At 45.6% G+C, this 16,793-nt stretch overlaps 1 protein-coding gene across 1 annotated transcript in view; it reads left to right on the top strand.

Moving 5' to 3' along the window:
- Positions 1–253: 253 nt before the first annotated feature.
- The window catches only part of LOC109869540 (adherens junction-associated protein 1-like), a 91,083-nt gene continuing 74,543 nt past the window's right edge, over positions 254–16,793 (top strand). Inside the window, exon 1 of the mRNA XM_020459744.2 lies at positions 254–1,178. Within this exon, the coding sequence (XP_020315333.1) occupies positions 1,150–1,178 (29 nt within the window). The 5' untranslated portion in view covers positions 254–1,149. The remainder of the gene's footprint in view (positions 1,179–16,793) is intronic.

The raw sequence follows: 16,793 nt of genomic DNA, 5'->3' as shown, positions 1-16,793 counted from the left end.
AAGAAGACCACCACGTGCTCTCTCTGTATCACGCAAGAACTGAGCTTGTCATATGTAATGTTTTCACTTATCTCGCTGTGGTCATATCAGTATGTTGAGTCTAATGTGATGGGAGGTTGCCTACCTCCAACATCTTGTAATACAGGTGTGCAGATGGCCGAGGGCAAGACCAGAGTGACGGTTTGAGTTTGCAGTGTGGTCTTCAATATCACATATTTTACTTTAAAATGACGTCAGATGGGTGTCAGCCGAAGTAGGACTGGCAGGTTGTTATTCAGTCTGCGAGAGGAACGGAAAGGCACGGAGATATAGCACGGTGTGATAATATTGCACTCTCTCTCTTCAAATGACAAGTGCTTATTTTTCCCTATACCGCTTACCACACGCAACATCTCGCGCTGACGCGCTCACAGACTCTCTTCCAAAATAACCCGTTCTCTCACCTAGTCTCCTGTTTCTTTTTTTAAACATTTGAACCTATTACTTACATTCATTTATTCAGAGATGTGCGAAATGTGGAATTTTGGCCAACGGTGACCTATCAGCATTCCGAAATTCTTCGGCGCATATTTTCGGGATTGACTGTTATTAACCGTCCAAACTGGGTATATTTCCTGATGTTTTGCTATGATCTGCTTCTCAATAATGTAGAAAAGTGCGTGGTCATTTTCATCGCCGAATCCACTGAGGATGCCAACGAATCACCTTGCCTCTCTGGTGTTCTTTTTTATAGCTTTTTGACTGTCTAGTGGAGTAAATTCGATGATTTATATAAAGACAAAGTTTGACCGACACAAGTGGTCAGAGGACACCTTTTGGTAAAAGCACAGTGGACCACCTGTCCACGGACTCGGTGCGTCCTTATCAACCTTATCAAATTAATGGGAAGATAATTGCCAAGTTAGAATAAGCAAGCAACGTCCAAGATATTTGCATATTCTCTCTTTTGGTGGTGTAATATCAGGCTTGACATCATATATGGAGTAATTGTATATGCGCAATGTTGAAGGATATAGCCTTAGAATGTTTGCATTAATGACATTTGGAGTAAGGTTCGTCACTTGAGTGTATTAGCCACTATCGACATTTGTGGAAGCCATCTAAATGGGAGAATACCTGAAGAACTGACTCGAAATTGTTGTCGAGAAAATGTGGATAAAACGGTGTATTGCACGCAGGTAAGAATAATTTAGTCTCTACCTGATATCATTTGCATTATATACGTTTTATGGTAAGTGGAACATGTCTGTTGGTGTTTTTCAATTTATAGTATATTATTGTTTCATATTTCATATACGCCCCTATCGACAAATGCTCTCTATAAACTACGCCATGGCAAGAGTTATGAGCGTTTGCTTTATCAATTGTAGGGCTCACACAATACATACATATTATTTATATATTTCTGTGGTGTCTTTACTGTCACAATGGTTTTTAGATTGTGCATTCAATATTTTGAATGTGGGCATCAGTCGTACGAAGAATCGGGTTTCCAGTTATGTGAAGAAACTGAGCAAAACTTTCACTTACCGCACGCTGGGGGTCGCCAAACGTTCATGCTGTTGCACGACACGACTGCAAGCCCTAGCTGGCAAATAGGTCGAGACACACACGCACACACGCTATATTTTGTCATTGCCTAACACAAGTTCAATATGTATGAATTACAAGCCATAAGTTGTACCAGAACTGCCAACCTTGTTCCAAAGAGACTATGCTATAATTAAGCAATAAGGCACAGGGGGGAATGGTATATGGCCAATATACCATGGCCAAGGGCTGTTCTTATGCATGACGCATCTCGGAGTGCCTGGACACAGCCCTTAGCCATGTTATATTGGCCATATACCACAAACTCCAAGGTGCCTTATTGATATTATAAACTGGTTACCAACTAAATTAGAGCAGTAAAAATACATGTTTTGTCATACCCGTGGTATATGGTCTGATATACCCAGTTTATAACGCGAGGTGCCTGGATACAGCCCTTAGCCATGGTAGGTTGCTAGATCGAATCCCCGAGCTGACAAGGTACAAATCTGTCGTTCTGCCCCTGAACAAGGCAGTTAACCCACTGTTCCTAGGCCGTCATTGTAAATAAGAATTTGTTCTTAACTGACTTGCCTAGTTAAATAAAGGTCAAATAAATAAATACATATTGGCCATATACCACAAACCCCTGAGGTGCCATATTGATATTATAAACTGGTTACCAATGCAAATAGAACAGTAAAAATAAATGTTTTGTCAAACACATTGGAGTCATTTAGCAGACACTCTAATCCAGAACAACTTACTGGAGCAATTAGCGTTAAAGTGCCTTGGTCAAGAGCACATCAACAGATTTTTCACCTAGTTGGCTCAGGATTCAAACCTGTGACCATTTTGGTTATTGGCCCAATGCTTTTAAGTGCTAGGCTACCTGCTTTCCACCCGTGGTATACAGTCTGATATACTGCAGCTTTCAGCCAATCAGCATTCACCGCTCGAACCACCCAGTTTATAATAACCCTTGAAATGGGTGACATTACTTGTATATGACAATGTTGTGTTTTTGATACATATTAAAATGTCTACATGCCTAGTCATATTTATTTCATGAATTAGGTGGCTAATATGTCTATGAGATAGCATCATCCGGCACCACTAGGTTCTTTGAAGTTTGTTCCTGTGGCTGCCCACATTAGAGCAGAGCTAATGTAAGCACATCCCTCTTGCCAAGTATGCTAATGTTTATGATAGCAGTTACATGGCAAAGTATCAAAAGCCAAGTGACATCTATCGTGGCACACCTTGTTACTCAGAACGCACAAATAGTTAAATGCCCCTAATGAACTAGCTACCCCTTCTCACACGCTCAACATTAACTCAACATCAACTTAACATCAACTCTACATGAACTCAACATCACACCATTAGAGCCACACAACCAGTGATGCATACTGACTTCTGTGGTGTTCAGATAGGATGAGGCTGGTTGGTTGGTTGGTTGGTTGGTTGAGACAGGTTCCCCCTGTGAGAGGTAGAAGAGAGGCGTTTTATTAGTTTTTTATTCAGAAGGAATCTTTAATTAGGAAAGTAATAGTATGGGAGTGAACAAGCTTTTCAGGTGATTCACTGAATGCAGAATGGGAGGGACTCTGTTAATTGGAATAGGATTTCATGCTGAATTGTGTTTTTAATCACTAGACATTTATTTATTTCCCACTGAAACAACGTTAGTTAGACATTATGGATAATGTTGAGGGTTGACTTCACAGTCAAACGATAATCATTGTGGACAGAGCAATCATTGCCTTGGAAGATTTAAAAATGAAAAGGCAAAACGCCTATAAAATGATTGGTCAGGTCAGTGACATCACAGCTAGAGAGCTAGAGATCGAGTCCCACAACACACACCCACCACATTTTCCTGGCCTGCTTTAAAATGCCATTAATGACCTTTATATAGGAGTTGGTTTTATCAGGCTGAAATATTATTCAAACAATTCTGAGAATTTTCAGACGCAGCATTCCATATTGAGATTCTATTATTGTGTTATTACTGTTCAGTGTTATCACTCTGGTTATTTTACGAAACATGATCCTAGAGGAAAGCCACAACAATTTGGTCTCCCTAATTCGAACATGTGATTATATCATTATGCGTGTTACCATGTGTGTGCGTGTGTGTGTGTGTTTAGGCTAGTAAAGTGCATAAGAAGCTGTTGATGTTAACCTATGAAGATTTAATACCACCTTGTGTTGCTGTAATAGTCAAATACTACAGGCAACGTAAATAGTGTAGTAGCTACAGTAATGTGTCTGCTAACATCTGTTGTTTGTAGAATGGAAATGAGACATTTTGGACCTTGTTCAAACAACCTCATCAACTGGAAGCTTATTTTTGTATATATAATTGTTTTTATCAATGAAATTACAGTTTAATTGGCTTTAATTAACATACAAGCACAGGGTTTAATTGAATAATACTTTGATGATTACAAATGAAGAGCTAATTTCCAAATCACTATATACACCAATATTTCACATTTGTGTTTTTTTCACCAGAAATTATAGCTTATGGCAGGGGTGTCAAACTCATTCCACAGAAGGCTGAGTGTCTGCAGGACTTTGATTTTTCCTGTCAATTAAGACCTAAACAAACAGGTGAGGGGAGTTCCTTACTCATTAGTGACCTTAATTCATCAATCAAGTACAAGGGAGGAGTGAGAACCCACAGAGACTTGGCCCTCTGTGCATTGAGTTTGACACATGTGGCTTATGGGGGCTTTCATCTGTGTGTAAAATATTAGCGTTCTCAGAATTTTGATTCATAGATTTTAGGTGTTGATTAAAATGGTTTTTTGTTGTTGTTGCAAAACGCTATTCATCCATTCTTTAGCTGGAATGGAATGTTCGCATATACTGTATATTTGACTGTGATATGTGGTTGTCTCACCTGGCTATCTTAAGATGAATGCACAAACTGCAAGTCACTCTGGATAAGAGCATCTGCTAAATTACTCAAATGTAAATGTTTTCCATACAGATCTCATATTATTGTTTTGATTCATTTTTTTTTATTTTAAAATTTGGTATCACAAATCTTTATACATTTGCTAAAACATAGCAGTACTACATTATCTGAGAGTGGAGTGGTTATATAGCGTTTTGCAAGAAAACATGATTGTTTTTCTCTCTGAAATGAAAGCATCAAGTGATAGATTTCAAACTAATACATGGACGTCATTGAACAACCCCATGCCATGATTAGATAGTGAAAAACACACCAATCTCTTTCATAAATTCCTTAAACAATAGAATAGTTTGACCAACATTTCTGAAAATGGATTTATAGGGTTTTAGAAAAAAAGCTCTTCAAATGTAACACCAAATTCCTACACCTCCTGCTGCACAAGTTCCTCCATTGGGCTGGAAACATGGCTGTCTAGAAACGACAAAACAATCAACACAGTATTGACTAACCAAGCACGAATATATTGCTCATTATTCTAATCTAATCTGTCCTCTTCACAGACTAGCGAGAATGTGGTAGGACAGCACGTCACCTATATTGTACATTTTATACCTAAGCCAGTTGCTACTAAATATGAATAAAAATGCTTTATTTTCAGGAATATAGATGATTGACTCATCGTGAACAGTTTCAAATTAGATAAACTCAAAGTAGACATTGTTCCCTTGAATCCCTCCCCCCCGGGGTTTCTCCCGGGACCTATATGCATAGTGTGTGGGAGTGCCCCAAGATATTCATATTTTTAAAAGTGGCCCCAAATGGTTTGTTATATTTAAAGATAATCTTCATTCTCCCTCTCATTGTGATGGTATAGAATAATGCAGTCAGCATGCATGGCCCATCTTAACCAATAGGGATTCCTCCCGCTCTCCTCCTCCTTGGCATCAATGGGCCTTATCTTGAGCTCCTTTCATGGATGTCACACATGTGATGTCCCCGACGGTGAGCCCTGGCAGTAGTTAGATAGACCAGACAGCCTCTGCTACTGTTGCTGGAGGGGAAGACTTGGCAGAGCTGCCCGGATCCTTCGGGGGGGGGGGTTTAGGGGTGGTATTTTTTGTGTGTGTCTTCGTTAATGAATGTATAACCATTTGCTAACTAAAATCAACTTGATTTATTTCTAATTGTTGTTGAATTCTCAAGAAGGAACCTGAAAGTAAGCATTTTATGATGATGTATCTCGTACATACGACTAATAAAAAGTGAAACTGAAAATTATAGATGGATCCTACACATTAAACATTTGGGGGGGTTCTACTAAGCTATAGTGAATTGTTTTAAGAAGGTCATACTGAGGATCATTTTGCTATTTGATTTGACATTTTAAGACCCCTTGAAGGATAGAAAGGGGGAAAAAAAGACAAAATATTTTGGGCCTTATTGCTATTAGTCCATACAAACACATGAATAATAGATTTACTACACGAAACAACAGTTAGTCCCCCCAAAAAATGAAAAGGAAGTTTGTTCTGAAGTGTCTGTCCTATATCTGAGAGAGATATGAAAGATCAGGAAACATTTGTCTTTATTTTTTTTACTTGTATTTGACCGCTTATTTTTGGCACTGACAGTCTCTATATATACTTCCATATATTTTTTCAACTGGTACCAGGGACCTTCAGACAAGTCGTGTGAGGCTGTGTTGCATCTCTGAGCTTCCCATCTCTGGAGTAGTGTGTGTGTGTGTTTGCGTGTGCGCTTGCGTGCGTGTGTGCATGTGCGTGTGTGTGTGCTTACAAACACCCTGCACTCAGCAGTCTGGTAAACCCAGGAGGGGGAGGAGAGCTGGTCCCTGTGACACACAGCAGTGACAACAAAACACAAACCGCCAACTTGGACCATGCTATTGACACCTGACGTAACAGTATACATCTCAGTTTGCCCAAACCGCACAGCCTGATCTTCTGAATCTCATTGGTGCGTTGTATAGCTTAAGAATTGCCACAACATATAGTGGAGTTGATCAGACCTCTTACTGTAGCACAGCACTGGCTGTTAATGTGAGGCACCTAAGTCAGAATTGTGATTCCCTGAATGGTGTTAAAGTTAGACTCAGCATAATGACATCAGCATTCACAACGGGGTTACTTCCTGCCTACAGAAACAACAACACCAGGATTCAAGACTGACACTAATTTGGCCCTACCTTGAGGCATGCCCATGTTAGGAAGAGCCAATAGTGGCAGATTTGAATTTTGTTGTTGTTGGTTTCTGTAGGCAGGAAGTTGCCTCGCCTTTCTTTAAGGGAATTGAAATACCAGAACAAGACTTTGAGACATTAGTCAGGTTATGTTGTTACATTGTTGTGTCATGGTAAAATATGCATAACATCTGAAGAAATTACACATGTAATGTGCATGACAAAGGTTTACTTAGAAGAGTTAGAATCAAAATGAATATTTCAGACCATCAATTTATTGAACTAAACACCATGCATGTCAACTACAAATATTCACAATCTTATCCGAAATATAGGCCTAGCTCCAATCCATGCAACTGAAACATACTCTATTCCAACCACAATATGCTAACTGCAGAGAAGAGGTTTATAGCGAATTTGTGAGTGGTTTTAATGACCACTGCTGTAACCAAGCCTTGCCACAGTTGCCAGTGTGTGAGCATGTGAAGGAGGATATGCGCTATTATTTCACTGAAGCACATCCATCGCACTGAACCGAGCCTGGGAGAGGAAGCAGCGGAGCTCATACTTGATTCATGTAGTGAGCTTTTGTCGGATCAATACTGCCTCTACAAAGGATCAGATTTATCCGTCAGGGCACCTCCACTAACTGGCCTGCTGCATGCAGGCATGGAGGTCGTCTCTCAGCGGCCTGCTTTTCCGAAAACACTTCATAAATGAACAACAGGGATATTCTGGGAATAGTTTCCCTTTTCCCTGTTCCATCCAGTCAGACGGTACAGTAATTGAGATGGCTGGATAGGAGGCGGAAACCTTGAGTATGAGAACTGAGTTGATTCTAACATTGTCCCATAAGTCCAATCAGGAAGCTTGGGGTGTTCCTCCCCCCATCCCGCTCCTTTCGCCATGCAGCCTCATCCCCCCGCTTATCTTTTTCAGCATGTGGGTCATGTACACAGTAGTGGACTACGTTGTGCTGAGGGATTAATTAATGGAACGTCAAAGCGCCCTTGGCTGTTGCATCTTGGATCCTCCACATTTTTTGTCTTTCCAGGCGTAGGTTCCCACAGCTAGCGGAGAAGCAACATTACTTCATCCGCCCGTGGTAGCAGCTGCTGCCTGCTCTGCCTTACAGGCATGGTGTGTGTGTGTGTGTGTGTGTGTGTCTATGGCAGGGTTGACTTTTTACAGCTTTTCATGTGAGAACCTCAAGCATTGTATTGAAACATTTGATATATTTTGTAAAATATTTACCACCTAGAGGCCTACACTGAGGCAATCCATAAATCAGCAAAACCTTTGCTAGAGCAATTTACTATGAAATAGTGGATTTCTACTGAGAAACCATGACGCTGGGCTAGTTCCCAGGTTCGTAGCTACAGTTGTCGGAAGTTTACCTACACTTAGGTTAGAGTCATTAAAACTAATTTTTCAACCACTTCACACATTTCTTGTCAACAAACTATAGTTTTGGCAAGTCGGTTAGGACATCTACTTTGTGCATGACACAAGTAATTTTTCCAAATATTGTTTACAGACAGATTATTTAACTTATAATTCACTGTATCACAATTCCAGTGGGTCAGACGTTTACGTACACTGAGTTTACTGTGCCTTTAAACAGCTTGGAAAATTCCAGAAAATGATGTCATGGCTTTAGAAGTTTCTGATAGGCTAATTGACATCATTTGAGTCCATTGGAGGTAAACCTGTGGATGTATTTCAAGGCCTACCTTCAAACCCAGTGCCTCTTTGCTTGACATCATGGGGAAATCATAAGAAATCTCAGGAAAAAGTGTAGACCTCCACAAGTCTGGTTCATCCTTTGGAGCAATTTCCAAACGCCTGAACGTACCACGTTCATCTGTACAAACAATAGTACGTAAGTATAAACACCATGGGACCACTCAGCCGTCATACAGCTCAGGAAGGAGATGCATTCTGTCTCCTGGAGATGAACGTACTTTGGTGCGAAAAGTGCAGGTCAATCCCAGAACAACAGCAAAGGACCTTGTGAAGATGCTGGAGGAAACAGGTACAAAAGTATCTATATCCACAGTAAAACGAGTCCTATATCAACATAACCTGAAAGGCCACTCAACAAAGAAGAAGCCAAGGCTCCAAAAACGCTGTAAAAAAGCCAGACTACAGTTTGCAACTGCACATGGGGACAAAGATCGTACTTTTTGGAGAAATGTCCTCTGGTCTGATGAAACAAAACTTTAACTGTTTGGCCATAATGACCATTGTTATGTTTGGAGGAAAAAGAAGGAGACTTGCAAGCCAAAGAACACCATCCCAACCGTGGTTGTAAAATAGGTCTTCCAAATGGACAATGACCCCAAGTATACTTCCAAAGTTGTGGCAAAATGGCTTAAGGACAAAAAAATAAAGGTATTGTCAGTGGCCATCACAAAGCCCTGACCTCAATCCCATAGAACATGTTTGGATAGAACTGAAAAAGCATATGCGAGCAAGGAGGCCTACAAACCTGACTCAGTTACACCAGCTCTGTCAGGTGGAATGGGCCAAAATTCACCCAACTTATTGTGGGAAGCTTGTGGAAGGCTACCTGAAACATTTGACCCAAGTTAAACAATTTCAAGGCAATGCTACCAAATACTAATTGAGTGCATGTAAACTTCTGATCCACTGGGAATGTGATGAAAGAAATAAAAGCTGAAATAAATCATTCTCTCTACTATTATTCTGACATTTCACAATCTTAAAATAAAGTGGTGATCCTAACTGACCTAAGACAGGGAATTTTTACTAGGATTAAATGTCAGGAATTGTGAAAAACTGAGTTTAAATGTATTTAGCTAAGGTGTATGTAAACTTCTGACTTCAACTGTACCGACGTGGGAATTCTAGTCATTGACTACAGCTCAGCGTTCATGTCACACCCTGACCTTAGTTGCATCTTGGTCTTCCTCTCTTTCACCTGAAGACAATCGTTACAGAATCACCCACCACCAAAAGACCAAGCAGCGTGGTAACGGGCAGCAGCAGGAGGAGCAGCGCAATCAGGACTATTGGACTTGGGAGGAGATACTGGATGGAGAAGGACCCTGGACGCAGCCACGGGAATATCGCCGCCCCAAGGCAGAGCTGGAGGCAGCCAAAGCGGAGAGGCGGCGGTATGAAGAGGCAGCACGGCTGGAAGCCTGAGAGGCAGCCCCAAAAATGTTTTTTTGGGGGGGCCACAAGGGGAGTGTGGCTAAGTCAGGTAGGAGACCTGAGCCAACTCCCCGTGCTTACTGTGGAGAGAGAGCGTCGTACTAGTCAGGCACCGTGTTATGCGGTAGAACGCACGGTGTCTCCAGTACGCGTGCTTAGCCCGGTGCGCTACATCCCAGCTCCACGCATCTGCCGGGCTAGGGTGAGGATCCAGCCAGGGCAGATGGTGCCAGCCCTGCTCTTCAGACAGCCAGTGGGTCTCCTCGGGCCAGGATATCCTGTGCCGGTGTTGCGCACTGTGTCTCCCGCATGTCTGCACAGCCCAGTGCGTCCTGTGCCTGCGCCCCGCACGTGCCGGGCTAGAGTCACCATCCAGCCAGGACGGGTTGTGCAGGCCATTTGCTTGAGACCTCCAGTGCATCTTCACGGTCCGGTCTATCCAGTACCACCAGTGCCAACACCACACACCAGACCTCCAGTACGCCTCCACAGCCCAGTACATCCTGTTCCTCCTCCCCGCACTTGCCCTGAGGTGCGTGTCTCCAGCCCGGTACCACCAGTGCCGGCACCACGCACCAGGCCACCAGTGCGCCTCCGGGGTCCAGTACGCCCTGTTCCTCCTCCCCGCACTCGCCCTGAGGTGCGTGTCCTCGGCCCAGTACCACCAGTGCCGGCACCACGCACCAGGCCACCAGTGCGCCTCCAGGGTCCAGTACTCCCTGTTCCTGCTCCTCGCACTCGCCCTAAGGTGCGTGGCCCCAGACCGGTACCACCAGTGCTGGCACCATGCACCAGGCCTATAGTGCGCCTCGGCAGTCCAGTATGCCCTGTTCCTCCTCCCCGCACTCGCCCTGAGGTGCGTGACCTCGGCCCAGTCCCACCAGTACTGGCACCACGCACCAGGCCTACAGTGCGCCTCGCCAGCCTCGCCAGTCCAGAACGTCCGGCAACAGTACCCAGTCCAGAGCGTCCGGCAACAGAACCCAGTACAGAGCGTCCGGCAACAGTACCCAGTCCAGAGCTTCCGGCAACAGTGCCCAGTCCAGAGCGTCCGGCAACAGTACCCAGTCCAGAGCGGCCGGCGATAGTCCGCAGACCGGAACCTCCTACGACAGGCCGCAGACCGGAACCTCCTATGACGGGCCACAGACCGGAACCTCCTACGACGGGCCACAGACCGGAACCTCCTACGACGGGCCGCAGACCGGAACCTCCTACGACGGGCTGCAGACCGGAACCTCCTACGACGGGCCGCAGACCGGAACCTCCTACGACAGGTCGCAGTCCGGAACCTACCACGATGGGTCGCAGTCCGGAACCATATCTCTCTCACTAACTTTAAGCATCAGCTTTCAGAGCAGCTTACAGATCATTGCACCTGTCTGTAGCCCATCTGTAAATAGCCCACCCAACTACCTCATCCCCATATTGTTTTTTTCTGCTTTGCACACCAGTATCTCTACTTGCACATTCATCTTCTGCTCATCTATCACTCCAGTGTTTAATTGCTAAATTGTAATTATTTCACCACTATGGCCTATTTATTCCCTTACCTCCCTAATCTTACTTTATTTGCACACACTTTAGGTTCCTGGAGAGCAGGCAGTGTGCCCCTGATGATGTGTTGGGCAGACCGCACCACCCTCTTGGTTTATCAACAGTTTTCCTCTTGCTATATGTCACAGACGGTCACTCAAATCCCCCATGTCAGTTAAAAGTCCAATGCAGCTGTTTTATCTCAATATCGAATCCTTTATGGGTGACAATTATGTATATTACTGTGGTTGTTTTCAATTAAAATGGGAAAAATAAACAAAAATGTATTCTTAGCAAGAAAATTAGCTGATATTGTCAGAGAGGTTTGGAACTCTTTCTTATTGGTCTATTAACTAATTTACCGCATGGTGATGTCACCATGGACGGCCAAGACTCCATCCCACCAAAACAGGCAGAAATTTCAGGCAGTCTTTTCAAACAGCTCTTTTCACCATTTCACAGTATTATTGCAACGTCATAGTGTGGAAATATATATAAAGGCTTTTGCATACACTTGGCAAAAAAAAGTAACGTTTTTGAAATCTCTGGGTTTAAAAAAAAAGTTGATTGTTAAATTAGGGCGTTTTCACATGAAATTCGGCACCCTGGTTTGGTTCACGGTAGTGTTTGTGAGAATTCTACAAAATACATTTAGCAAGATCTGAAAATAACAGTTTCAGGGTATGATTAGCAAGACACTGTAATGGTTTTCTTCATCTGAAGGAGAGGTGGACCAAAGCGCAGCGTGGTGGTTATTCATATTCTTTAATTTATAAAGAAACTACATATGAGATAACTAACAAAAACAACAAATGTGAGAAAACCTAAAACAGTCCCATCTGGTGCAAACACAAAGACAGGAACAATCACCCGCAAACACACAGTGACACCCAGGCTACCTAAGTATGATTCTCAATCAGAGACAACTAATGACACCTGCCTCTGATTGAGAACCATACTAGGCCGAAACATAGAAAACCCCAAATCATAGAAAATCAAACATAGACTGCCCACCCAACTCACGCCCTGACCATACTAACTAAATACAAAACACAGGAAAATAAAGGTCAGAACGTGACAGACACACATTTTACATGACGTTAGCGAGCTATCTTGTTTACAATGGACAAAAAAAGTTCCACACGACTCGCGTTGCTGCGTCACAATACCTGGTACTATGGTCCTAGATCTTGGACCCACTACTCACGCAGGTCCAGGATTAGTTTCAGCCAGGGTTCGTTTGCGTTTCACACATGCTTCATTGCGTGGATCAGGGTGCCAAGCTCTCCAGGATCCAGATCATAAGAGGATATGTGAAAGTGCCCTTAGTCTAGTTAGCCTAGTCAGCTATTTACAGTAAAGTTGTAGTAATCATGGCAAAATTACCGACCAGGGCACATAGGGCACGTGCCGAGGGGCCCTGACCTCCAAGTGTTCTGACGTTCAGGGGTCCCCCATTGATTTTGTTAGTCACGCTAACTCAAATATCAAATGTACATGCCATGACAAAATGTGTAGATTTGCAGGAAATGAGCTTTTTAGACTACAAAAATGTATCCCACCCAATGTTTCCACACTGACCAGAAGCTGGAAACTGCACACTCCAATTAAAGTTCCAGCTTATACTTATTTCTCAAATAACACTGTTTGATTCATGATTTCAAAATGCCTTGCGATGGGAGGAGTGTGTATACTGTAGTGTGTGTGTGTATGTGAGAACATGCTGGGTGGTGTTTGCTCTAACGCTTACTCTAAGAGGTTGAGCACACAGGCCTCCCAACAGGCTCCAAATGGAGGCTCAATGGGCTCTCAGCCTTTCCTAAGACTTGCCATTTTAAACAGACTTATCGAAACCACACAGACCGCTAACAATATTCACAAAATGGGATTTCTTGAGCAAGCACAAGCCACTAGGCCTACCAAAAAACAGTATTTTGCTGTTACTTTTCTGTTGATGAACAAGTGACAAAAGTGAAACATTTTCCAAGTGTCATGAACTAGGGCCCTGTGTTTTAGTTAACCTTTATTTAAAGCTTTTTATCAAACTGTCCCCTTTTCTTTTCATGTCAGATGGTAGAGGACCATCCTCAGACAATTTCTTTAATGTCACATGCACAAGTACAGTGAAATTCCTTTAACAATGTAGTACTGGCCTCCCGGGTGGCACAGTGGTTAAGGGCGCTGTACTGCAGCACCAGCTGTGCCACCAGAGACTCTGGGTTCGCGCTCAGGCTCTGTCGTAACCGGCCGTGACCGGGAGGTCCGTGGGGCGACGCACAATTGGCCTAGCGTCGTCCGGGTTAGGGATTGTTTGGCCGGTAGGGAAATCCTTGTCTCATCGCGCACCAGCGACTCCTGTGGCGGGCCGGGTGCAGTGTGCGCTAACCAAGGTTGCCAGGTGCACGGTGTTTCCTCTGACACATTGGTGCGGCTGGCTTCCGGGTTGGATGGCGCTGTGTTAAGAAGCTTGGTTGAGTTGTGTATCGGAGGACGCATGACTTTCAACCTTCTGTAACGGCGTTCTTCGTTTGTCGAAAGAGAGTCGGACCGAAATGCAGCGTGGTGGTTAATCATGATCTTTAATGAGGAAATGGTGACGATACATGAAATAACTAATAAATACAAAAACAACAAACGGAACGTGAAACCTAATTACAGCCTATCTGGTGAAACTACACAGAGACAGGAACAATCACCCACGAAAGACAAAGCAAACTCAGGCTACCTAAATACGGTTCCCAATCAGAGGCAACGAGAAGCACCTGACTTTGATCAAGAACCGCCTCAGGCAGCCAAGCCTAACTAGACACACCCCTAAACATAGCAATCCCAAATCCTATAAAACCCCAATACGAAACACAACACGTAAACCCATGTCACACCCTGGCCTGACCAAAATATATAACGAAAACACAAAACACTAAGACCAAGGCGTGACAGAACCCCCCCCCCCCAAGGTGCGGACTCCCGGACGCACCTCAAAACCATAGGGAGGGTCCGGGTGGGCGTCTGTCATTGGTGGCGGCTCCGGCTCAGGACGTGGACCCCACTTCATTAATGTCCTAGTTCCTCCCCTTCGCGTCCTGGGATAATCCACCCTCGCCGCCGACCATGGCCTAATAGTCCTCACCCAGAACCCCACAGAACTAAGGAGCAGCTCGTGACTGAGGGGCATCTCGGGACTGAGGGGCAGCTCGGGACTGAGGGGCAGCTCGGGACTGAGGGGCAGCTCGGGACTGAGGGGCAGCTCGGGACTGAGGCAGCTCGGGACTGAGGGGCATCTCGGGACTGAGGGGCAGCTCGGGACTGAGGGGCAGCTCGGGACTGAGGGGCAGCTCGGGACTGAGGGGCAGCTCGGGACTGAGGGGCAGCTCGGGACTGAGGCAGCTCGGGACTGAGGGGCAGCTCGGGACTGAGGGGCAGCTCGGGACTGAGGGGCAGCTCGGGACTGAGGGGCAGCCCGGAACTGAGGGGCAGCCCGGAACTGAGGGGAAGCCCAGTACTGAGAGGAAGCCCAGTACTGAGAGGAAGCCCAGTACTGAGAGGAAGCCCAGTACTGAGATGAAGCTCAGGTAGGTAGTAGGCTCCGGTAGATCCTGGCTGGCTGGCGGATCTGGAAGATTCAGGTTGACTAGCAGATCTGGAAGATTCTGGTTGACTGGCGGATCTAGCTGCTCTATGCAGACTGACTGCTCTGACTGCTCCATGCAGGCTGACAGCTCCTTGCAGACTGGCAGCTCTTTGCAGACTGACAGCTCTGACTGCTCCATGCAGGCTGACAGCTCCTTGCAGACTGACAGCTCCTTGCAGACTGACAGCTCCCTGCAGACTGGCAGCTCCTTGCAGACTGACATCTCTGACTGCTCCATGCAGGCTGACAGCTCCTTGCAGACTGGCAGCTCCTTGCAGACTGGCAGCTCCTTGCAGACTGGCAGCTCCTTGCAGACTGACAGCTCCTTGCAGGGGGTGCTTTTCGGGTTTCCTTGCCAACCGTGTTCCCTCGTATCGTCGACTCTTATCTCTGGCTGCCTCTGCTCTCCTCAGTGCTTCCACCTGTTCCCATGGGAGGCGATCTCTTCCAGCCAGTATCTCCTCCCAAGTGTAACAACCTTTGCCATCCAATACGTCTTCCCATGTCCATTCCTCCTTTCGCTTTTCCTGTGGTCGCTGCCTGTAACCACGCCGCTCGGTCCGTGTGTGGTGGGTGATTCTGTAACGGCGTTCTTCGTTTGTCGAAAGAGAGTCGGACCGAAATGCAGCGTGGTGGTTAATCATGATCTTTAATGAGGAAATGGTGACGATACATGAAATAACTAATAAATACAAAAACAACAAACGGAACGTGAAACCTAATTACAGCCTATCTGGTGAAACTACACAGAGACAGGAACAATCACCCACGAAAGACAAAGCGAACTCAGACTACCTAAATACGGTTCCCAATCAGAGGCAACGAGAAGCACCTGACTTTAATCAAGAACCGCCTCAGGCAGCCAAGCCTAACTAGACACACCCCTAAACCTAGCAATCCCAAATCCTATAAAACCCCAATACGAAACACAACACGTAAACCCATGTCACACCCTGGCCTGACCAAAATATATAACGAAAACACAAAACACTAAGACCAAGGCGTGACAGAACCCCCCCCCCCAAGGTGCGGACTCCCGGACGCACCTCAAAACCATAGGGAGGGTCCGGGTGGGCGTCTGTCATTGGTGGCGGCTCCGGCTCAGGACGTGGACCCCACTTCATTAATGTCCTAGTTCCTCCCCTTCGCGTCCTGGGATAATCCACCCTCGCCGCCGACCATGGCCTAATAGTCCTCACCCAGAACCCCACAGAACTAAGGAGCAGCTCGTGACTGAGGGGCATCTCGGGACTGAGGGGCAGCTCGGGACTGAGGGGCAGCTCGGGACTGAGGCAAGCTCGGGACTGAGGGGCATCTCGGGACTGAGGGGCATCTCGGGACTGAGGGGCAGCTCGGGACTGAGGGGCAGCTCGGGACTGAGGGGCAGCTCGGGACTGAGGGGCAGCTCGGGACTGAGGCAGCTCGGGACTGAGGGGCAGCTCGGGACTGAGGGGCAGCTCGGGACTGAGGGGCAGCCCGGAACTGAGGGGCAGCCCGGAACTGAGGGGAAGCCCAGTACTGAGAGGAAGCCCAGTACTGAGAGGAAGCCCAGTACTGAGAGGAAGCCCAGTACTGAGATGAAGCTCAGGTAGGTAGTAGGCTCCGGTAGATCCTGGCTGGCTGGCGGATCTGGAAGATTCAGGTTGACTAGCAGATCTGGAAGATTCTGGTTGACTGGCGGATCTAGCTGCTCTATGCAGACTGACAGCTCTGACTGCTCCATGCAGGCTGACAGCTCCTTGCAGACTGGCAGCTCTTTGCAGACTGACAGCTCTGACTGCTCCATG

Source organism: Oncorhynchus kisutch, linkage group LG24 (genome assembly GCF_002021735.2).
Source record: "Oncorhynchus kisutch isolate 150728-3 linkage group LG24, Okis_V2, whole genome shotgun sequence".
Lineage (NCBI taxonomy): Eukaryota > Metazoa > Chordata > Actinopteri > Salmoniformes > Salmonidae > Oncorhynchus > Oncorhynchus kisutch.
This window is presented reverse-complemented; position numbering and strand designations above follow the sequence as displayed.